The 24698-nt window shown below is 35.2% G+C and overlaps 1 protein-coding gene across 3 annotated transcripts in view; it reads left to right on the top strand.

Annotated features, from left to right (window-relative positions):
• Positions 1-14412, top strand: part of GEN1 (GEN1 Holliday junction 5' flap endonuclease) — a 36534-nt gene extending 22122 nt beyond the window's left edge. For 2 of the 3 annotated variants that reach the window (XM_044771979.2, XM_014848058.3), the window contains 9 exons: positions 2123-2196; positions 4268-4359; positions 5965-6115; positions 6425-6461; positions 6550-6630; positions 7557-7687; positions 9460-9521; positions 11053-11193; positions 11708-14091. In XM_044771979.2, the coding sequence (XP_044627914.1) occupies positions 2123-2196; positions 4268-4359; positions 5965-6115; positions 6425-6461; positions 6550-6630; positions 7557-7687; positions 9460-9521; positions 11053-11193; positions 11708-13029 (2091 nt within the window). In that variant the 3' untranslated portion in view covers positions 13030-14091. Of the gene's footprint in view, positions 1-2122; positions 2197-4267; positions 4360-5964; positions 6116-6424; positions 6462-6549; positions 6631-7556; positions 7688-9459; positions 9522-11052; positions 11194-11707 lie in introns of all 3 variants that reach the window. The other variant, XM_014848059.3, reaches the window with a different exon arrangement.
• Positions 14413-24698: the final 10286 nt, after the last annotated feature.

Here is a 24698-nt window from a genome sequence, read left to right as displayed (position 1 = left end):
TTACAGTAGTCCTCCCTTATCCATGGTTTTGCTTTCCATGGCTTCAGTTACGCATGGTCAACTACAGTTCAAAAATATTAAATGGAATATTCCAGAACTAAACAATTCATAAGTTTTAAATTGTGTTTCATTTTGAGTAGCATGAGAAAATCTCAGCCGTCCTGCTGCATCCTGCCTGGGACATGGAGCATCCTTTTGACCAGCGTATCCGTGCCATGTACACTATCTGCCCCATTAGTCACTTACTAGCTGTCTTGGTTATTAGATTAGCTGTTGCAGTCTCACAGTGCTTGGGTTCAAGTAACCCTTATTTTACTTAGTAATAGCCCCAAAGAGCAAGAGTAATGATGCTGGCAATTCAGATATGCCAAAGAGAAGCCATAAAGTGCTTTCTTTAGTGAAAAGGTGAAAGTTATAAACTGCACAAACACAAGCAAGAAAAAACTCATATGCTGAGGTTGCCAATATCTACGGTAACTTTTATTACAGTATATTGTTGTAATCATTCTATTTTATTATTAGTTATTGTTGTTAATCTCTTACTGTGCCTAATTTACAAATTAGACTTTATCATAAGTATGTATGGATGGGGAAAAAAAACACGCTATATATAGAGTTTGGTACTATCCATGCTTTCAAGCATCCACTGGAGATCTTGGAATGCATCCCCCGTGGATAAGGGGGAACTATACTATTACTATATTGTCATTCTCATTCTGAAATAGAAGATTCGTCTATCCCATATATAATTATATCATAATTAAAGTCTAGAAACAGCCCAATGTTGAATGTAAGAAAAGATTTGCAAACTTGAACTCACAGAAACCAACTTTAGCTGCAGTGGTGTTACATTATGCATTAGCCTTAGGGGTTTTGACCTTTAGTGTCCTTTGTAACCAAAGCTGCTATCTATTTATATTGTTCTACTTAAAGATTTTTAACGCTATGTATTAACATGATTTGCCTTCAGAAAATTTAAGGTGTAGCTAAATGCTAATACAAGAAGGGTGATATCCAAATATCTAGTAATTGGTATGCCAAAGACATAGGCTGTAGAGATGGAACAGGCTTCGGGTTACCCTCTGTTGTGCCATATGCTAGCCTTTAGTAGCTGAATCCTGGGTATAGGTGGGTTGCGAAGGGCATTCAGGTTCGAGGGCAGACCCCTTCGCTGGCAGGCACTCAGGGTGCTTGGCAGTGGCTATTTACTAACCAGTTTAGAAGTATTTTAGAACTGGTATGCCTGTCCTGGTGCATATTGACTAAACAGCGGCCTTGCTTGTAAGGACATATTCATAAACTTTTATAGGAACTGGAAGACTCAATTTAAACCAGAAATTGTCGTGTGAATACACATTTATTTGTATGCTTCGTGTGTTGGAAACTTAACACTTGTTTTAATTTTCTTAAGTTATTAATTTCAAGAGTTAACTTGAAACTCTCCTTTGTTCTCCTTAGAGTCTGGGTCTCTAAATATTAAATGGTCATGTAACTAAATATGCTTTTTCCTGATTACAAATATAATGTATATTTAGGTCAAATTAAAAATATTATCAAAATAATTAACATAGAAAGAGAAAGCCCTCTAAAATTCTTTTGCCCTCTTTCCTAAAATAAACATCACATCGGTATTTTTTTTTTCCTTAGGAAGATTAGCCCTGAGCTAACTGCTGCCACTCCTCCTCTATTTTCTGAGGAAGACTGGCCCTGAGCTAACATCTGTGCCCATCTTCCTCTGCTTTATATATGGGACACCTATCACAGCATGGCTTGCCAAGCGGTGCCATGTCTGCACCTGGGATCCAAACCAGCGAACCTGGGGCTGGCAAAGTGGGAACGTGTGCACTTAACCACTGCACCACCGGGCTGGCCCACCTTCTGACTTTTTTGTTTGCACAGATTAACAATATAATTGTTATTTAACTTACAAATCTAGATCATACCACATGCCATTCTTCAATTTTTATTTTACACACAGCAGTGTATCCTGTACATCTTTTCCCATCATTACATAGAGTTACTTCATTCTTTCAGCTGCACAATCTTCCATTGAATGGTCCCACTACACTTTATCCATTCCTTAGTGATTAACATTTGAATTTCTTTTCCCCCTTTCTGAAAGGGAGTTCCTGGAGTTGGAAAAGAGCAAGCGTTAAAACTAATACAGATTTTGAAAGGGCAAAGTTTACTTGAAAGGTAACTAAAAATTACTTTTTCTTGTGACATTGGACTTTGATTCTTGTTGAACTTAATAGTGAATATTACAAAAAGTATTACGCTTTCCCAAAAAGAGTTTTATATTAAGCTAATCTAAATTTTCACTTAAAATCAGTTATTTTTATTTATTCTGAAGTTTTCCAAAGAAAGGATGAGTATATATGTCCTAAGCTATATTATATTTTTTTCAATATTATTCGGTCACTACAAACCCAAGTAGTAAGATGTCAAATGTGTTTGGGCATTTGCCTGCCACAGGCTATTTTAGACTGTTTTACTACTGAGTAGAGATAAACATAAAATTAAAATAATTTTATACTTAAAATTATTTTTGATATAAAATACTTTGATATTGTATTTATTTTCTATAAATAAAATTCCTATGTTGCAAATATTTAATAATAAGTAACACTTGATCAAAATTTTTACTTGACTTCCTTTTGTTCTATAGCCATACATTTACTGATATAGTAATTCTAATTAATTTCAACTGTCGATTCGATGATTCAGAACAATTAAGATACAGAATATATTGATGTTTAAAAACAATTCTATTTAGTTTTGAAAGCATGTGAATTTACTTGATTGAAAGCAATGGTTTGTAAAAGTTAATATTAATGATGATAAGATGTAGCGTGAAAAAGGAGGAAAGGAACTGGAACACCAGCAGACTTAAAACAGTCTTGGCCTCCGGTAGGTTTAAGATGGTGAGTGCATGAAAGGAAACATTAACTTGTAGAAATCAAGAAGGACTGACCATGAAAAAAATTTCCAGTAACTGTGCTCTTTCCTGTAATGCTTCTCTTTCAGCTGTCAAGCTGTCAATAGATCTAAGACTTCAATAAATCCCTTATTGATATCATTGATTCCTATGCCAAAGCAGGGAAAAAAGGTCTACTTGGCCTGGGAGTGAGTTAAGCAATTATTTGGTAATTGTGAAGAATAATATAAAGAAGGAAAAGCAAGCAAATGTGGTACTAACTACAAATCATTCTTATTGAAATATTTCCAGCAAATATGTGCTTTTGGCAACATTTTACTAAATGTTTGACATAACACGTGAAAATAATGAAATCACGTTTCTTGTTATAATTATCTGTCCTTCTAATTTTGATTAATTTAGACTGACTTTCCGCCTAGTTGTTTTTAATTTTTAAAGTTCTATTTATTATTTTACCAGCAGTAATTAGTCCTAATTTTTACCAAGCTTGTACTTGGTCTTTGTAGTAAATGAGTTAGAAATTCCAAAAGCCAAATAATAACTCTTAGTACCATTTACTACACAATGAGCTAAAGAGAGAATTTAGCTTTTCAGTAAAAGTTTAATTTCTGTAAGTAGAGGAACACAATTCAGAACGCTTATGTTTTATAATAAATGCTTAACTACCCTCTTGGTGGTTTTATGTTGACCTAGAACATTAGCCAAAAATAAATTTAACTTCTATTTAGTAGAAATCTTAGCAGTAATATACATTTTTCTTAAAATCTTTCATTAAACAGGTAATGTTTTCACTATTTGCATAGAGATTAAAAAATGATAATTTCAAATGATCTATATTTTTTAAACAGTTTTTCCCCAGAAGCTTAAGGTTTTATTTAGTTTTATACTTTCCCCTTCACCCTAATTTCTGATATAGAGAAATTTTCATGTACAGGATTCTGTTTTATACTCTAGCATACACAAAAGAGACCAAAAGTAGATATATACAAATCATTCTCCCCACATATTGCTGCTTAACTTAAGATTTAGAAAAAAGAAAGGCTGAATGAGTATTCGAATACACACACATACACACACTTTCCCCTCTTTCTCTCACTCTGTTTTTTTTTTTTTTGCTCTCCCCTGTTGCAATTCTGCTGTCCTTGGGGCCACGTTTAGAAATTTTGGTACATAGCTTGAGGGTTTTCCCAAACTCGGCCAGCAACTTTATCTGCCACCAAAGGGACAATAAGTAGGCAGGTGGAAGGGAACAATATATCTGGACATTTGAGAACATGTCATTTTGGTGACCTTGTTATTTTATTTTTTTTAAACTATCTTCTTTTAAAGGTTTAATCAGTGGAATGAAAAATCTGGTTACTCTAATCCACAACCACAAGTCATTAAAAAACTGGCTCATTGCTCTGTGTGTTCCCATCCAGGTAAGTAGACATAGGGAGTGCTACCTCTAGAATATTAGTGTCTGATACCTGTGTTTTCATCCCTGTTCTTATAGTACTTTGTACACACCTGCCCTCCTCACTAGATTGGGGATTCTCAGAGTCAGGAGTTGTGTCACATACACATAGTAGGCACTCAGTAAATGTTTATTACTGAAATAATGTGATGTAAATGATAAATATAGGATAAATGCAATTTCAAACTATGCTACCAAATTATTTAGGTCTTCAAATTATGTTTTCAATATAGAAATTCCTTTTAAGAAAAAAAGTATTATACTGATGATTCTTGGGAGAGAATGGAACTGAAACCATTTGTTTTTATGTCAGTGATTTATATTTATATACTTAAACGATCTTAATTGTCCTATAGAGCATTTTTATTGTGTGTGGAGATAGTGATGTAAAACTAATTTCTAAGACACGTTCACTATTATTGAAAAGAGCTTGGATCCTCTTCGTTAATCTTGGTAAAAAAAAAAGTGATGTCACTGACATGTACTGGGTCAGAAAGGCCTTTTGCTCCCAAGAGAGATTAGCAGATCACATTAGCTCATCTTTTAAAAGGAATTCTGCTTTATCTATTTGTCTTAATATGTTTTATTAACATTGTTAAGTTATAGATGAAGTCATGGAAGAAATAAATGTTTTTATAGATAAGATGCCATTCCTTAGTTTTTGATACTTTATAAAAGACAATTTTAGGTCATTTATCAATTTATCAATCAATTATGTATGTTCTTCCATATTCTCAAAACAATGTTGAAGGTGGTCATGTTTTCTTTTTAAAGGGAACTAGGTCCCCACAGTCATAATTTGTTCATGTTCCAAGCATAGTTTAAAAATAGCTATATAGGTAACTGAGAGCTGGCCACTAGCAGAGGTAATTAACTGCTATATTCTTTTAATATTCTCATTAAAGAAAACATTTCATGATTTATTAAGTAAATAAACTTTTTTTTTTCTTTTTTAGTGAAGATGCTTGGCCCTGAGCTAACATCTGTTGCCAGTCTTCCTCTTTTTGCTTGAGGAAGATTGTCCCTGAGCTAACATCTGTGCCAGTCTTCCTCTATTTTGTGTGTGGGACACCACCACAGCATGGCTTGCTGAGCAGTGTGTAGATCTGCCTGCAGGATCCAAACCCACGAACCTGGGCCACTGAAGCAGAGCCCACAAACTTAACCACTACGCCACCGGGCTGGCCCTTAAATAATCTTTTTTTAATACTACTAATATCCTACTTTTCTTGCATGTAGCTACCGCATACACTACAAAGTTTTTCTTTGTTGATTATTATAAATATATAATATCAAGTTACAAATTAACACCTTCAGAGAGGATTAATTTACAAAAACAAAAAAAAGTAGTGTCATGTAATAGTAACAGCTCAAGATCTACTTTACCCTAAGAATTACTGTAGTGTTCATTACTCTATTTGACCTATGTGTATTGAAACCCTTCTATATGCTAGGCACTGTGCTAGGGCAGTATTTTTGAAAGTTTGGGTCAGGGCAAAAACATAAAAATGTATGTAAAAGGTAATTCTAAAAAGCAGTGAAAATCATACTTTTTTGTATCTCCATAAAGGTTCACCTAAGGATCATGAGCATAATGGATGCAAATTATGTAAAACTGATCGATATTGTGAACCACATGATTATGAATACTGTTGTCCCTGTGAGTGGCACCGTACAGAACATGACAGGCAGCTGAATGCAGTAGAGAATGGTATTAAGAAGTAAGGTTTTCTCTTAATTCTTTTTTTTCTGGCATCACCTGTTTATACATCTGTGGTTGAAGTATTTCCATATAACCTTCCTCCATGTCTAGATTAGTAATGTTTCACAAAATCCTTTTCTTTATTCTGTGCAAAAATCAGCCTGTCTCAGAAGATAGTAATCTAATAGTGATTCAAAGAGAAGCTTAATGACAGGGATACTATACAGGGACGTTTTTCATTAAATGAGAAGAGATTGGATGAGATGATTTCAGAGTCTGTCTAAAATTGCTTAATTGTATTAATAACGTGTATATAATTTATTTTCAGAAAAGCTTGCAGTTGTGAAGGATTCCCATTCCCTGAGGTAATAAGTAATGATTCAACTATGTGTTTATTTCAGAGGCTTTTTTAAAGTTTGAAGTCTCAATTGCTATTTTCTTTTCTCTTGCTAGGTTATTCAAGAATTCCTTTTGAACAAGGATAAATTGGTGAAGGTAATCAGGTACCAAAGGCCTGATTTACTGTTGTTTCAGGTATCTGAAAATAAATTCTTACTTTATGGTATGAAGTTGGATACTAGGACAATAAGAATAGATAGGCACTCTGATTGGTCTGAGAGGAGATTTAAAATAGATGCCTATTGACTGCCCCTATGTTTTTCAGCGTTTATTTCTAATCTTCATTCCTCTGCCACACACTAACCATACTTTGCAGACCATAAGACAAATCATAATTGTGCTGTTCCTTAGAAGACACCTTAAATACCATGTACAGATTGTATTCAGGGACATGTTGTGGGAGAGGGGCTAATAACAAGAGAATGTCAGGATCAAATATATTTTTATGGTAAGCAGTATAGTTTATAAGGGCATTGGAATTTGTAATCAATAACCTAAATTTAATTTGGACAGTCTGTCACTTACTGGATATATGTTATCCTCAGAATAGAAATAATATTCCTTATCTCATGAAGCCACTATGAGAATTAAAAAAGATAATTTATATTAACCTCTAAAATAGTAGCTAGGGGAAACAGAGTGGGTCAATAAATTATAACTACTTGTTGCTTATCCCTACTAACAACAGTAATAATAGCAACCAACAGTTATTGAACATTTAAAATTTGCTATTATATTTAACACATTACGTGTAATCTCACTTTATCTTCATAATCCGTGAGCTGGGTTCTATTTTACAGATGGGAAACCTGAGGCTAAGAGAGGTTAAGTAATTGACCCAACATCTAGGAAATATGATACTGGCATTCAAATCAAGAACCCTCACACTTAAACATTGTGCAGTATTGTCTCCTTAGGAGGCTCATTGTTCTTTCTGAGAATATTCTGATTGATACTACTTTAACTAATGTTAATTCCGGAGGAAAAAATAAGATCATTTGAAAGTGCTGTTTGTCTCCAAGAGATAATGAAATCTTATTTTATTTTTATTAAATTTACAGAGATTTACTCTTGAAAAAATGGAGTGGCCCAATCACTATGCATGTGAGAAATTGTTGGTGCTTTTAACCCGCTATGACATGATAGAAAGAAAGCTTGGTAGAAGGAACTCTAATCAATTACAGCCAATTCGGTAATATAAAGAATTGTATGAAGAAGTCTCTTGTTTCCATTTGAATATCTTATGATCTAAAATATTCTTCTTAATATCTTTAATAATGGGATATATAGCTCTTTGTTTTATAAAGATGGAGGAATGATCTACTGGAATATTAAAAGTTTATTCAGGGCTTACAGTCAAGACAACATAGCAAGTTTGTGCTTTGACACAACTTTTCTGCTTCAAACATGTAGTACTGATAAATTATTAAAAGAAATAAATATAAAAAGATATAGCCAGGCTTAATCGGATAACTATTTCAATGGCCCAGAAAGGAAACAAAAATGTAAAGTGAATGGAGAGACTGAAACTGAGAATTGATGAATCTTGGTAAAGGATATGTAAGTATTCATTGTACTATTCTTGCAATTTTTCTAAAAGTTTGAAAATTTTCGAAATTAAAAGTTTGGGAGGAAGTATCAAAGAGAAAAGATAAACTACAAAGGAATGACAACCTGGTGGCACACATCTTTCATGACAGTAATAGATTCCAGGAGATGATGGAGTAATATTTTAAAGCTTTGAGTGAAAATAATTGGCAACATAGAGACATCATTAAAACGTTATTCACAGTTGGTGAGGCATCTTCAGACATGAAGACTAAGAGTTTAGCTCTCACGGACCCTCATTAAAAGCACTGTTAAAAGATGTCCTGCAGCAAGAAGAAAAATGAACCCAGGGGGCCAGCCTGGTAGCATAGTGGTTAAGTTCACACCCTCTGCTTCGGCAGCCTGGAGTACACAGGTTTGGATCCCAGGCATGGATCTAGCATCACTTGTCAAGCCATGCTGTGGAGGCATCCCACAAAATAGAGGAAGATTGGTACAGATGTTAGCTCGGTGACAGTCTTCCTCAAGCGAAAAGAAGAAGATTGGCAACAGATGTTAGCTCAGGGCCAATCCTCCCCACACACACGAAAATGAACCCAGAGGGAAGATGTGGATAACAAGAAACAATGGTCGGCATAGAAACTGATAAGACGTATTTAGCTCATTTAATAAACTGACTGGAAAAAATATGCATATCTGCATAATGCTTGATGATTAATATATGATGATGATAATAAACTAAAACTATGCATGTAATAAACCCAAAATATGCATTAAACCTTTGAAGGTAACCAGTAAAACTTTAAAAATACAATCTCTATCTTCTAAATACATAAATAAGAAAGTAAAACTGTCAGACAAAAAGAATACAGGAAGGAGGAAAGGGAAGTAGCAAAGAAAAAGTGTGGTAACAGAAAACACAAAGTAAGATGTACAAATGCGTCCAACTACATCTGTAATCACAATAAGTGTAAGTGGATTAATTCATCTATTAAATTACATTATATTGGATGAGTGAACAAAATTCAGCAATATTCTGCTTATAGGGCATATGCAGAATAAAACTCTACAAAGTTTGAAAATAAAGAGATTTAAAAGACAAATATTTACCAAAATGATGTAGGAAAATTAACAGAAACGAAATAGACTTAAAAACAAAAATTATTATGGAAAAGAGAAACACTGAAAAATAATCAAAGGTACAGTCCACTGATGGGATCTAACAATTATAAACTTTATGCGTCTGTCAATAAAATTATCTTTTGAATAAACTAATCAAAGGAATAACTATGCATTAATTCCATATATTTTCGGAGCATTATAAAAATCAATAGAAATTGAATTATTCAGTCTAAAAATTAGAAATTTCCAAATAACTCATGCAATTGGACCTCATCAGATGAATTTATTTTTCAGAATTGTTAAAACCCGAGTCAGAAATGGAGTTCATTGCTTTGAAGTAGAATGGGAAAAGCCTGGTATGTACACTTTAAGCAAAATTTATAACATTTGCCCGTAGATGTTTAGCAAATATCATATACATATGAGTGCATAGAAGAAATACAGAAGAAACCTATCAAATGCACCAAGGGTTAATTCTGTAGTTTACCTGTTATTTAAATAGGCTTTGACTAATAGTAAATATGAAAAAGTTTAAGTAACTTTATTTTGATCCTTAAATGGATATTTCTTTTGTAATTAATGTTACGAAAATAATATGGAAATTGTTTTGATTTATATTTCTCAAGAAAATGCTACTACAAATGGTCTGGTCATTGAATTTCACTATATAGGTGGGTCTCAGACAGATATCTAGGTTGCTGATGGCACCTGGGGTTCTCTTCCTCCCCTTTCTTCCACTCTTTTTAGTTTTCATGGGAATTCGTAGCTGTCAAATTACTCTTCTTTTGCTACAAGCGGAAATACAGTGAACTCTGAATTAGTTCCAAAACTGAAGGCAAGGAAAGCACAGATCATTTAAAATGGAAAATAATCCCAAATTCATTTCCAATTGGCTTTTAAATTAGATTGTGTGATTATATTTGAATGAGAGAGAGTGGATTTGTTTAATGAAAGTTTAAGCTGTAGGCAACTTTGAAGAATGAAACTATAAAGAATGAGATAAGCAATAATAGGAAAATAGAGGGCTGAAGAATTTTGAAAACAGTTTAGGAACAGTTCCACCAGGAAAGAAAATGGCATTAACCCAGTTTGGCGGTGCATCTCCTCTGTCTAGAACTGAGGATTAGGTACCTAGTTTCACTTATCCTTGTGGGAGCTATCCGTTGAGGGAGAAAATGTACCCCAAGCTAGTCAGACTAGAAACACTTTAAGTTCACCTGTTTCTATTGTTTCTACTTTAAACTCAATTAATATTTTTATCATAATTTGACTTCTCAAAGTCAATTTTGTGCTCATATAGGATAAACACAAGAATCTAGTCTACTATTTGTATATCTTATTATAAATTTACGTGTAAGCATTCTCATTTTCATTTATCAGCTGCTTGTGAGTCCAGTATTCCTGGGCTTATAATCAAGAGATTGATAACCTCTGAAACAACAATCGGGAAAATGTAGTATTTTTGATGACCCCTTCAATTCTGTTCTTTTCAGAAGCCACCATTAAGGAAAGTTAATGTTGAAGAAGTTTCAGGAAACTGTCTGTTCCCATTCTTTATCTGTAATTTTAACATTTACTATACTAAATTAAAGTCAACTTTATCTAAACAAATTTTCTATGCTCTAAGCTGCTCCTACCATCTCTGAACCAAGAGAATTTAAAGTTCGAATTTAAAGGGGATCTCCTTCCAGCTTTTGCTAGGCAGAATAAAATCAATACTGCACTAGTATCAACAGATGATTAGAACAGAGATGTTGTAAAGCAAGATTTGCAATGAGTTGTTCATTTGTGGATGACTTAGTTTACCTGGTAAACCTAGTTACCTGGAAAAATTGAATTTTTAAAATCTGTAATTAAGGCCGTTTTACTATATCTTTAATCTTTTAGAACATTATGCTATAGAAGATAAATATGGAGAATTGGTTCTGCAAACAATAGAAGAAAAATCATTGTTTGAGGCAGCTTACCCTGAGATTGTTGCTATTTACCAGAAACAGAAATTAGAAATTAAAGGGAAGAAACAAAAAAGTAAGTATTGCATTTGACAGCTATTTATGCCACACACAAATGTTATAGAAGAGCCACCTGTTCTATTTGAATCTATCTTGTCTAAATTTTGCTGAAAGTTATATAAAATCAAGCATAAAGATTGTGCTTTTGCTTCTTTGTCTTGACATACTTTCTTTTAAAACTGAAAAGCCAAGAGTAAACCAATCTATTGTGTTTGCTGACTTAAGCAATTATTAATAATGCTAATTATACTAACCACTTATTGAACAACTGGTACGTGTAATGTATTTTGGATTATAAATACTCTTTATTTCGCAGAACTCAGTGAAGAAAAAAATTCAATTATAACATTGTTTCCAAAAGAAAATATTTTAAATATTTTGCTTTATAACACAGTTTCCAGGAATGCCCTGAGACAAAAAAGACAAAAATTACTTATATAGATGAGTTCCAATCTGAACTCTTTAGTTATTTGTTTACTCAAGGAAAATAAAATAGATTTTAATTGTATTGTCATTTTTTTTCTTTTCAGGCATGAAAATTAAACCTAAAGAAAACAGTTTGCCAGAACCAGATGATATGATGAGTTTTCACTCACACATGACTTTAAAACCCACATGTGAAATCTTTTCTAAGCAGAGTTCCAAGTTACGTTTGGAAGTTTCCCCTGATTCTACATTATCCCAGGAATCTATTTCTGCATCATTGAATAGCTTGCTTTTACCTGAAGATGCTCCCTGTTTGAATACACAACAACAGTTAATGTCTTCTGCAAGACCTTTGGTTATGCAGCAAATTAAAGCTGTCAGTAAATCTCTAATTTCAGAATCTAGTCAACCCAGTACCTCTTCTCATAATATGTCGGCAATTGCTGATCTACACTTGAGCACCATTGACTGGGAAAGTACTTCTTTTAGTAATTCTCCAGCTATTCCAAGGAACGCTTTCTCTCATGGTTTAAAATCAGAGCTTGAAACAGCCATCCCTGATAGCTTTAAAAATATCCCAGGACAATTGTCATGTGAATCAGAGCAGAACACCACAAACATCAGTAAAGTGTTGGATTGGGATCTTCGAAAGTCTAATCCTGAAGAGCGTCTACTTTCTGGCATTACTGATTTACATCTTCAGGATTTGCCTTTAAAGGAACGAATACAAGTAAAATCATCATATCCTCAGGAGAATATACAACCAGATGTTGACCTAAAAACTTTATCCCTACTTACTGTAAAAGAAGCTTGTATTGCTAACAGTAGTTCTGATTATCTCTCACATCTTTCAAAGGATATTCTAGGAATTCACTTACAAAATGAATCTGGAAACTCTAAAGTTCTAAAAGGAGACCAGCTGTTTCAAGAAAACTATGAAGTGAATACTTCTATACCTTATTCCATCAATAACCCAGTAGTAAAGACCTCCAGTGTTAGAGGTGGACTACCAAATACTGCCTTAGATCATAGTAGAAAAGTTGATGTGCAAACCACTCAGAAAATTGTGATGAAGAAAAGCGTTTGCCTTGATAGACATTCCTCTGATGAAGAAAATGTCCCAGTGTTTGAGAAAGCTAAGTATACAACTCACAAAATGAAGCACAATTCTCAGAAGCATAACTCAGCCCAGTTCAAGAAAAATGATGTCAACAAATTAACTAACTCTAAGATACGTATTAAAGAAACTGAACAGTGTGTCCAGGCTTATAAAACAGCTGGAAATGAAGAAAACTGTTTCCCAGTGGCAGAGAAAGAGTCTCTGAATTTTCCACAGTGTCATAAGGAAAAAGAAGACTCTGGTGCTTGTTCGGATAGTCCTCTCCCTTTATGTCAGAGATTAAAACTGAGGTTCCAAAACACTTGAAATGAAATTAAAAATATTTAAGTATAACTTAGTATTCTAGTACAATCGACATTGGCAGAGGCAGAGGCAAGGTGTCTAGTTAATGTTTGGTAGAAAAATGTAATGTGGTTCTATATGTCACGAGACGCTTTTGCCTAAAATTTTAATCAAAATTGTAATAAAAAATGATACGTAAAACTTTGGTTTTAAAAGATGATCCTTTGTGGTGACAATTTGAGATAAGTATATTTTTAAAACATACTTTTCCCGTTTTGTATATTATTGATTATTTTTTAGTTAGAGCTTTGAAATGTTAGTACAGTACCAGACAGAGTAGATGCTTCATCCATTTGCTCACTTCTACTCATTTCTTCCACAAGCCTCTGAAGTATTTATTTATATTCCAGCTTGCTCCCAAAAGGATACTTCTTTATAATTGTCTTCATTCTCACAATGTCTTCTATTGTGCCTTTCCTGAGAGTTATGTTTTCTCTCAATGTGAAGATATTTTTAATGTGCTCTTCCAGTTTTGGTAACCTTATTCTCTTTTGTGAGGGGCAAAAATGGAAAAAGAGAAGCTGATCAATATATGTAGCAAAGATCATAGTTTTAAATGGCTGAATAAACTGAGAAAAGCTATTACTTATATATCCCCAGAAATTCATAGGTGGGCCAAATGGAAAAAGATTTGGAAAATAAAATGTCTAACCAGAAGAGAGTTAGAAACTTTCTCAGGATCACACAGCTAATTAATATTGGTGTAGGATTGCCTCCCAATTCATTGGTTTTTCTGTTTTCTTTCTCTTCTATAGCAATTTTTTCTTTCCATTACTCTTGGTTTAGAAATGAATCTACAGGGGCCAGCCTGGTGGCATAGTGGTTAAGTTCATTGTGCTCCGCTTCAGCAGCCCAGGTTCACAGGCCCAGATTCTGGGTGGAAACCTACACCACTCATCAGCCATGCTTTGGCAGTGACCCACATACAAAGTAGAGGAAGACTGGCACAGATGTTAGCTCAGGGTGAATCTTCCTTAAGCAAAAAGAGGAAGATTCACAACAGATGCTAGCTCATGGTAAATCTTCCTCAGCAAAAAAAAAAAAACAAAAACAAAAAACTACAGTATTGACTTCAATACCTCCAAATATCAAGTTGTGTATTAATTTATTTAGCACTCAAAAATCCTAGAGGTAATGAGTTTGCAAAGGAAAAAGTAGGGGCTGGCCCTGTGGCCGAGTGGTTAAGTTTGCATGCTCCGCTGCAGGCAGCCCAGGGTTTCGTTGGTTCAACTCCCGGGCGCGGACACGGCACTGCTCATCAAACCATGCTGAGGCAGCGTCCCACATGCCACAACTAGAAGGACCCACAAAGAAGAATATACAACTATGTACTGGAGGGCTTTGGGGAGAAAAAGGAAAAAAAAAAATCTTTAAAAAAAAAATAGAAAAGGAAAAAGTAAAATTGTCTCTATTTGCAGAGGACAAAATCGTATGTATACAAAATTCTAAAGAATCCAGTAAAAACTATTAAAACTGATTGAGTTCAGCAAGGCTGCAGGATACAAGATCAATAGACAAACGTCAATTGTATTTCTATACACCTGCAGTGAATAATACTAAATGAAATTAAGAAAACAATTGTGTTTACAACAGCATCAGAAAGAATAAAATACTTTGGAATAAATTTAGCAAAATGTGCAAAACTTACACTTTGAAACTACAAGATATTGTTAAGAAAAATGAAAGAAAAATAAATGGAAAGACATCTCACGTTCATGGACCAGAACACTTGATATTAAGATGGCAATATTCTTCAAAATCATCTACAGATTCAACGCAATCCCTGTCAGTTCCAGCTGACTTCTTTGCAGAAACTGACAAGCTGATTCTAAAATTCATATGAAAATTTAAGGGACACAGAATAGGCAAAACAATTCTTGAAAAAAAGAAATGGTAGCACTTACCGTTTCTGATCTTGATTTCAAAACTTACAAAGCTGAGGTAATGAAGAGTGGGTTGAATATCATAAAGGTAGACACATAGATCAATGGGATAGAATTGAGAGTCCAGAAATATGGCCTCACATTTATGTTTGACTGATTTTTCAACCAGAGTGCCAAGACAATTCAATGGGGAAACAATAGCCTTTCGGCAAATGCTACTGGTACAACTGGATATCCATGTGCAAAAGAATGAAGTTTGAACCCTACCTCATACAATATACAAAATATAACTCAAAATGGATGAAAGACCTAAATGTCAGCTAAAACTATAAAACTCTTAGAAGAAAACATAGACATAAATCTTTGTGACTCTGGATTAGGCAAAGGTTTCTTAGACATGATGCCAAAAGCTCAGGCAACAAGGAAAAAAATGTATAGACATCAAAACTAAAACTTTTGTGTTTCAGTTTATGTTCCACCAAGAAAATGAAGAGACAACTCAAAATGGGAGAAAACATTTGCAAGTCATTAATGTGTTAAAGGACTTGTATCGAGAATGTGTTGTATAAAGAATTCTTACAGCTCAGTAATAAAAAGACAAATCACTCAAAAATGGGTAAAGTATCTGAATAGACATGTCTCCAAAGAAGGTATACAAATAGCCAATAAGCACATGAACAAAATTAACTTCATTAGTCATCAGAAAAATGCAAATCAAAGCCACAGTGAGATACCACTTTATAGCCAATAGGATGGCTAGAATCAAAAAGACAATAACAAATGTTAGTGAGAAGGTGGAGAAATTAGAACCCTTATAACCTGCTGGTAGGAATGTAAAACAATGGGGCAGCCACTTTGGAAAAACTCTGGTGGTTCCTCAAACAATTAAACGTAGTTACCATATGATCCAGCAAATCCACTCCCAGGTACATACCCGAGAGAAATGAAGACTCACATTCACACAAAAACCTGTACACAATGCTCCATAGTAGCATTGTTCATAATAGCCCCAAAATGCAACCAACTGATGAGTGGATAAACAAAATGTGGTGTATCAATACAATGGGACATTGGGAATAAAAAGAAATGAAGTACTGATACATGTTACAACATGATGAACCTTGAAAACTAAGTGCTAAATGCTGAGTGACAGAGGCCAGTCACAAAAGACCACATATTGTATGATTCAATTTATATGAAATGTCCCAATTAGGCAAATCTATAGCAACAGAAAGTAGACTCGTGGTTGCCAAGGGCATTGGAGCAGAGGAGGGAAAAGGGAATGACCACTGATGGGATGGGTTTTTCAGGAAGCTGGTGGATGATGAAAATGTTCTAAAATTGATTGTGGTGATGGTTGCAAAACTGAACATACTAAAACCATTGAATTGTGCAATTTAAATAGATAAATGATAAATTCTGTGGTATGTGAATTATATCACAATAAAGCCATTATTTTTTAAAAAATGTAGAGAGTTTTACCTGTTCAAACTTTAACATCTAAAATATATGTAGTCTAACCTTACTCTCACACATGCACTACCATCATTATTTTATAGACTAGAAAACAAATCCAGAGAGGTGAAGAGATTTTCTCAAGACTGGAAATGAAATTTTGGTTTTTCAGTCTTGTATTTATGACATTATACCATGTTGTAATATTAGATTCAAATTTGACATACTTTTAAATTTTTGAGCATTTTCTGAAATTTGTTTTTTGCAAATGCTGCTAAAGATACATAAAACGCTTAGAATCGAGCTTTACCTTCTTTTAGGAAAATAGGATGTTTGTCGAGCACTTACATGTAAAAACCTGGGCAAGGGGAATCCTAAATAAGGACAGTCAGCCCTCTGCTCTCAAGGAACCCACCTACCCTTATGGAACTGATTTTTTTTTTTTAATGAGAGAAAAATTGGTGGTTATTTGCGTAAATGTTATTTACTTTTTAAGGTGAGACTTTCATGTGGTTAATAAAAAAGGTGAAATTACAAAAAATATAGAGTGAAAAAGTCTCCTTTCTATCCTTAATGTCCAGGCTCCAATTCTTACATCTAGAGGTAAGCACAGTTTCTCATTTCTTGTGGATCCTTCCAGGGGTGTACATTTATTGATGTATCTTAGAAATTATTCCGTATCACTAAATAAGGTCTGTCTCACTCTTTAATAGCATCAATAACCTGCATGTCTATCTTTGCACAGATGCCTAGAGATACATAATAAATGTGTGTTGTGTTCAGTTTTAACTGTTGATAAATGTACATTAGTTGAAGCATTTTTGATCTTGTAATTTAAGGCCAACTAAACTGTTGAAAGACAGATATGTGAACTAAATCATTTGAGTGATTTAATTCATATTTGATTTTGCTGTAAGCTTCCCTTTTTAAAAATTTCCCTAAGTCCTTTAATAGTTTAGAATAATTATAAGTGACATGACTTTGCTGTACATATAGAAAAAATAAACTTACTTTGAAGACCTGACATTAGAAAAAGTTGACAATATGGCTACCGAGAATAGCATTTTCTTGGTAAAATCACTAGAGTTTAGAGTTTGGTCAATTTTGAGCTAGCACCCACATATTTTTAGTAATCTCAATTTTAAATGCCCATGTAATGTAAATTTTTTTCAGAGAATTATGCTTTTGATATTAATTAGAACTTACTGCATAGATATGTGTACAGTTCTAAGTTCTGAGGTTAGAGCTGCACAACTAAGAACCCAGTACTATATATTGAAGAAGTTGAGGGTGAAATTTTAATTTGGAGTAGTAATTGATTTTGTTTTGAACTGCTCACCTGATCCTATACCCAATACTAATTATCTTTATGTTTTCAGAAATTTACCTGAAGACTCAATTCCTTTTTAGCTTCACTGACTTTTTTTTTATTGAGGTATAATTTACACACAATAAAATCTACTTATTTTAAGTGTAAAGTTTGATGAAGTTTGGTAATTGTATACAGTTGTCTAACTTCCACGACAAGCAAGATACAGAAAAGTCCCGTCACCCTAAAGTTTCCTTATGCTTCTTTGCAGGTAATCCTGTCTCCCAAACCTTGATCCCAGGCAGCCACTGTTATGCTTTTTTTTCACTATGTTTTGCCTCTTCTAGAATTTCTATAAGTGGGACCATACAGTATGTAGTATTTGTGTTTGCCTTTCTACTTAGCACATTTTTAAGACTATGTTGTGTATATTAATATTTTGTTCCTTTTCATTGCAGAGTGGTACAATATAGGTTAATATACCACAATTTTTGTACCCATTCATCAGTTGATGGAAAATAGGGTTGTTTTTACATTTGGTGGTTGTGAATAATGTAGCCATGAATATTCAGATACAAGATAAAAGTAGACACACATTTTTATTTCTCTTGGATCAATAGCTAGGAGTGAGATTGCTGGTTCATATGACCAGCATATGTTTAGTTTTTCTAAGATACTGCCACACTCTTTTCCAAAATGGGAGAACCATTTTGTGTTCCCACCAGCAATATGTGGGAGTTTCTATCATACTACAGCATCACCGAAACTTAATACTGTCAATCTTCTTCATTTTAACCATTCAGTAGGTATGGAGTGGTATCTCCTTGTGGCTTTATTTGCATTTTCCTGAGAACTGACGTTGAGTATCTTATGTGCATATTGGCCATTCATGTATCTTTTGTGAAATTCTAAATTTTTTGCCAATTTTTAAATTAGGTTATTTGTCTTCGCGTTATTAAATTGTACGTGTTCTTTATTTTTTCTAGGTAAAAGCCCTTTGTCAGATTAATGTTTTGCAAATATTTTGTCCAAGTCTGGCTTATCTTTTCATTTTAACTGTGTCTTTCAAAGAGCAAAACATTTTTAATTTTGATGTCTATTTTATTAATTTTTGTTTTCGGTGATCTCTTTAAAATATCTTTGTCTAACCCAGTCTCCCAACTACTTTTAATTTGTTTTCTTCTACAAGTTGAATGGTTTTTACTTCTATATTTGGGTCTATGATTCATTTCAAGTTAATTTTTGCATATGATGTCAGGTAAGGATTGGGGAATATTTTTCCCTGTACAGATATCCAATTGTGCAAGAGCAATTTGTTGAAAAAACATCTTTGCCCTCACTGAATTACCTTAGTTCCTTCATTGAAAATCAGTTGACCATGTAAGGGTGGATGAGTCTATTGCTGAACTCTATTTTTTTCATTAATTTGTATGTCTATCATTACTCCAATACCACATTGTCTTGATTACTTTAGCTTTATAGTAAGTCTTGGAGTAGTTTATCTTTGTTAATTGTCTGTATTTTCTTGTCAAGATCACTAATTGGCCTCTGTGTTACTGAAGCTAGTAAACAATTTACAATCTTGAATTTGCATTTTTTCAGAGTTTTCAGAACTATTTACCTTCCCTCTTTCTTGAAAGCTTCTGTTCTCTGACCTGCCAACACTGCATCTTGGTTTATCTCCTATCTCCTTAGCTATAATTTTAAATTCTTCATAGGCTTATATATTCATGATCCTTAAATACTTGTGTTCCTCCCGTTTTCTCTCTTCTCTTACTTTCTTCACTCTTTTTTTCACAAGATATTTTCTATTCTCATGACTTCGACTGCTTATAAGCTTATGACTCAAATATGGATCTTTATACAAAGCTTCTCTCCTGATCTCTAGACCTGCTGATTTAACCAATACCTGACATCACTGAGGATAAAAGTTTAGTAATAGAGATGGTAGAAGCTCTGAGGTGCCTGACACATCTAACCCTGGATATAGTTCCAAGTTTTGCTGGTTCCTGGTTCCAAGCGAAGTCATTTGGGTAGTGCACATCCATTCATTCCAGAGACATTTATTTAGGGTCAAATGCCACAGGCTGTCAAGAAATACAAAGTGGCATAAAACTCAGTTCTTACTTTCAAGAAATTGACAATCTAGAGCAAGGTAGGGAAATGTGACATACATACAAGAATAAAATTATGTTGGCTAGCACAGAATTACTTGTTAAATTAATGGAATAGGCAATCAGTACTACATGAGTCTTTCAGAAGAGGGAAGACTCTTAGCAAACAGGAGATTTGTCTGGGCTTTGAGTGTAGCGAGAAATTGGATTGGCAGCAGTGGAGCAGCATGATGAGCAGAGGACGTTTCAGTGGGTGAAGGAATAGCTTGAAGAAACCTTGACATAGAATAAAGAATGAGAGTTGGCATGCTTAGGGAATGGTGAACAATCCATTTCAATTGTGGAGTCATTTGGAACTCCAGTTTCCAGGGAACAAATCTCTATGCAGGCAAAGAAATGGCCAGGGATTAAGAATAAGTAATGAGGAATCTGGACCAAAAAGCAAGCTAGGGTATTTTAGGGCAAAGAGAAAAAGAATTAGGACAAAGTGTAGCAAAGAATCTGATCATGATGCTAAAGGATTCTGAGCATACAAGCCACATATAAAGTTTTGTATGTGTGTTCATCAGTTCTCACACATTAAGTATCAAATATACACCCAACCTGGTCATAGAAGAGGAGGAAGTCACACGAATTTAAAATTGCTGGGCAAGGGGGAAAGATTTCTTGGGTATCTACTGCATGCAAACTAGATTCTTTACAAGCTTTTTATCCTCAAAAAATCTGTAAGGTCTGTATTGCAATATTTTGAATATTCAGAAGGAAAAATAATCCTTATTAAAACATTCCTCCAGGCATCTGCTTATCTTGATTTGTTCACTCTGGGCACCACAATCTTGGCTATGATAGTCAGTTTAGGATCATCCAGTCCAGGTAAACACTTACAATATCCAGAGGCATTCTTTATTTGGGATTTTATGAGATGAAAACAACAAAATTAGTTGGAGTGACTGATCTGGATTCATTTTGCAATAGCTAATATAGGCATAAATGTATGGACTCTGATGTCGACTTTCAGTTCCTCCTCCTGAAGGATTTCTCTTCTTTTGTTGTCCAGATTATACCAATCTTTTTAATCTTCCTCTTTTTGCTTGAGGAAGATTGTCCTTGAGCTAACATCTGTGCCAATCTTCCCCTATTTTCTATGTGGGACACCTTCTCAGCATGGCTTGATGAGCAGTGTGTAGGTCTGTGCCAAGGAGCCAGGTCCACAAACCCCAGGCCGCCAAAGTAGAGCACATGAACTTAACTGCTGTGCCACCAGACTGGCCCCTATACTGATCTTTTTAAGGCATTCCATGTTGTTCTAGTTCCTGGCTGATCTGGTCTATGATGTCACTTGTATATAGACTTTTATCATAAGTTGTTACTTGTGTATTTGCTCATCACTTCCTTGACTGTCTTGCTGAGGAGGCCTTGCTTCCCTCCAAAATACTCTGCCAAAGATCTGCCTCTAGCTACCAGGGTCCTGGAATTGATTTCTCCCTATTGCCTGCATACCAAAGCCCTGTCTGGCTTAACTACTATGGGCTCTGTGTGATCAGTCTTAAGTACTTGGGGGTTTTTCATCCAGACTTCATGATGAAGAGGGCCCTACTTTTTTCTTTTGAGTAACATGGATCATGTTGTCAGACATGCCCATCATCAAATTCTTCTCTGTTACAGATTTTCTATGTAATCTTGGGGACATTTCCTAACTTTTCTGAGACTCACTTAATCAAATATTTATGTAACATCTATTACATGACAAGCATTGTGCTGGGTCCTGGAGACACAGTGGTGAGTGGTATTCTATAAGGTTGTTTTAATATCTGTAAAGTGGCTGCCACCATGGACATATTATAGGCACTCAGTAAATGGTATCTATGTCAATTACCATTATTTGGAAGGAGAACTAACTTTCAGATTTGGATGTAAATTGAATGCAGCTAAACACTACCTTTTGGGTAAAAATGTGGACACTGTAACACTCTACTAGGAGGCAGTGTGAGCATGGGAGAGGTGTTTTCAGAAAAAGGAAGCTCTTTCTCTAAGTTAGCATGTCATAAAAGAGATCCTAAAGGACATAGCTTTTGAGCTAAGGATATAATATTGGAAAAAGAATAATGTGCTCATTCAGATATAATTGGTAACTAATATATGATTCATCCAGTCACCTAACATGTTTACCGAGTATCTACTTTGTGCAAAGCTCCCATGCTTTTCTGGGTATGACAGTCACCCAAAGGTCCACAGAGCTTAAAATAATTTTCCCAAACCACTCAACCGGCAAAGGCTTAAGCTGGGGACTGGAACTCAGGTCTCCTAATTCCTTAGTGAAGGAAATTCCCTATATTTATCTTTCCATACTTCGTTCAGTTCTTCACTCAAAGCTCAGCTCAGATAGCCTTTCCTGACCTCATCTAAAAAACTCCCATTACTCACTATTCCCTCACCCTCTTATATTTGGCTGTACACTTAGCAGTACCTGACATTATAAATATTTCTGGGTTTTTTCATTGTTTCTCTCCCAAACTAGAATGCAGACTTGTTGAGGGCAGGGACTCTGTCCTTTTGGTTCACAGCATATTGGAACGGAGCTCAGCACAATAACTTCTAGATTCATGAATGATCCCCTCACTATGAATCCTGTGCCAGCGATGGCTTCGCATTCCTTGCAAAATGTGGTCTCAGAACTCCTGCGTGGCTCACGAGGCTGGGGAGGTCTGGCCCCAGCCCATCTCTCCAGCTTCAGCTTCAGGCATTCACAGCCATGAGCCTTGGCTCTAGCCACCTGAGACCACTTGTTATTCCCCGAACAGATGTTTATGCCTTTGCTCGTGAGTTTCTCTCTGTCTGAAATGCCTGCTCCCCACTTATTAGCTAGAAAAACTCCTCTTCATCTGTCAAGTATCAACTCAAATGCCGTAACTTCTCTCTAATTCTGAGCTCTATGTGTGCTCCCAAAGAAATTGCACATACCTCCATGATAGTATTTATCACATTTCATCCATTCATTCAATGAGTAATAGTTGAGTACCTATTATGTGACAAGCACAATATTCTCTCTCTTTTTTTAAATGTAGCTATCTTCCTCTCAGACAAGTCTGAGCACTCTTTGAGCACAGAGACCAAATATTATTTATTTTTGTATCCCCCAGAACTTGGCACAGAGTTTGATTCTCTGCTTCATCAACTCTGCCCACCTAGACTCAGTGTAAAAATGGTCTTCTTTAAGAAAGGTTTATACAGCTTCCTATGGATCCCTACAAGTCCCTATAGACTTCTAAAATATTACCTGTAAATAGTTTTGTGTTGATTGATGTGCATTTTTGTCTGTGGCACCAGGCCGTGAGCATCTCGTGTCTCTGAATCTGTAGCACCTAGCAGAGGGGCTGGTACAGAAAGCATTCAGTAAATGGGTGCTGATTGCCTGGTGGTGAATTCAGGGTCTTAGTTTTTCCATTCTCCATGGCAAAAGATCAAATCCAGTCGGCTCCCTCCATCAGCTTGATCCCCAGTTCCCGTTAGTCATTTTAAGATGCTAGGGTGTGATGCCTTGCTTCCTGACGGTGAGGAGACTAAATCAACTGCTGACTGTTCCTGTTATGCTGGTAGCACTTAGGGTAAAACCGCTTAAATAATATCACTGAAGGCAGCCTCCTTTCATCTGCAGATTAACGTGGCAACGTTTATCACCTTCTTAGCCAGGAAAAGCTTTTATCGGGCTTAGTTAACAGCTTGCATTAGCCTCTTACAAGGACTTGCCACATTGCCTTTAAACTGACATGCTGCAGAGTCAGCCCCCAGTAATAATCCAGAAAACTGGAAGCTTTTCTGATGATTGTCAGAATGGATAGCTTATTTAGCCCCTGCCCAGATAAATTCAATAAATTGCCTGTTTGGCAATGGAGGGGACGGTCGTCAGCAAAGTCAGCTGACCCTTCTGTGGGCAGAACGACTGAATATTTTGCTAATGTTTGGAAGAATTCTTTTTGTGAGCACCAAAGCAGAACTTCTTTAACAGGGATTAAGCATCTGAGCTTCCTCAGCAGTATTCTGTGCTAAGACCTGAAAGGGAAAATGTTGACCTCCCAAAATGGCAAAAACTGCCTGTATATGTAAAATTCTCCAATCAAAGACCTAATGAAAGAATTATATAATGTTGGCATCATCATTACCTAAACCTCCTCATCGAGAACTAGAATGAGTGATTTGTTCACTGTCCCTGTGAAGGTAGATTACAAATCTTTTGCTTTTTGTTTTGTTTTAAAGTAGCACTGGTTGCAGTAACTGCTCCAATGTAATTTTTATTTCTAAAATCATTTCTATTTTTATTAAACTGAGACTGCTGACTCTGGAGGCCAGATACCAGAATGCTTATTTTATAGGGTTGCCCAAACACAGACATCTCTTGTCCAGGCCCCGTGATGGTCCCACGACTTCACAGCTGGGCTGGTTCTATGGGAGGTGTCAGAGGGCTCTGGACAACCAGAGCTACATCTTGTGAAACAGACCAAAGGGCACTTCCTTTAACCTGGGAAGCGGTGGTCTGAGTACTGGTCCTACTTCTGATAGAGACTAGCTACTTTGGGCAAACCTTCCCAGCCTTGAGCTTGCCTGCTCCTTTTCATAATTGGGAATGACACTTCCTCCTCTCTTCACTCTCATTTACGTATTCAGGATAAATGGCCTTTTGAAGGACATATATTGATATATAAATTTAACATTATTTATTTGGATATATGCCAAATCCATTGATAAACCACAAACGATGTCTTTAAATTGTGATCCATTATAACCTTTATAATTTTTTGAGAAGGTAATTGTCTCTAGTTTGTATCTGAAGATAAGATGGACAAAGAGTATTAGGCACTTAAGAGGATGAATAGG

This window comes from Equus asinus, chromosome 6, assembly GCF_041296235.1.
Source record: "Equus asinus isolate D_3611 breed Donkey chromosome 6, EquAss-T2T_v2, whole genome shotgun sequence".
Taxonomy (NCBI): Eukaryota; Metazoa; Chordata; class Mammalia; order Perissodactyla; family Equidae; genus Equus; species Equus asinus.
This window is presented reverse-complemented; position numbering and strand designations above follow the sequence as displayed.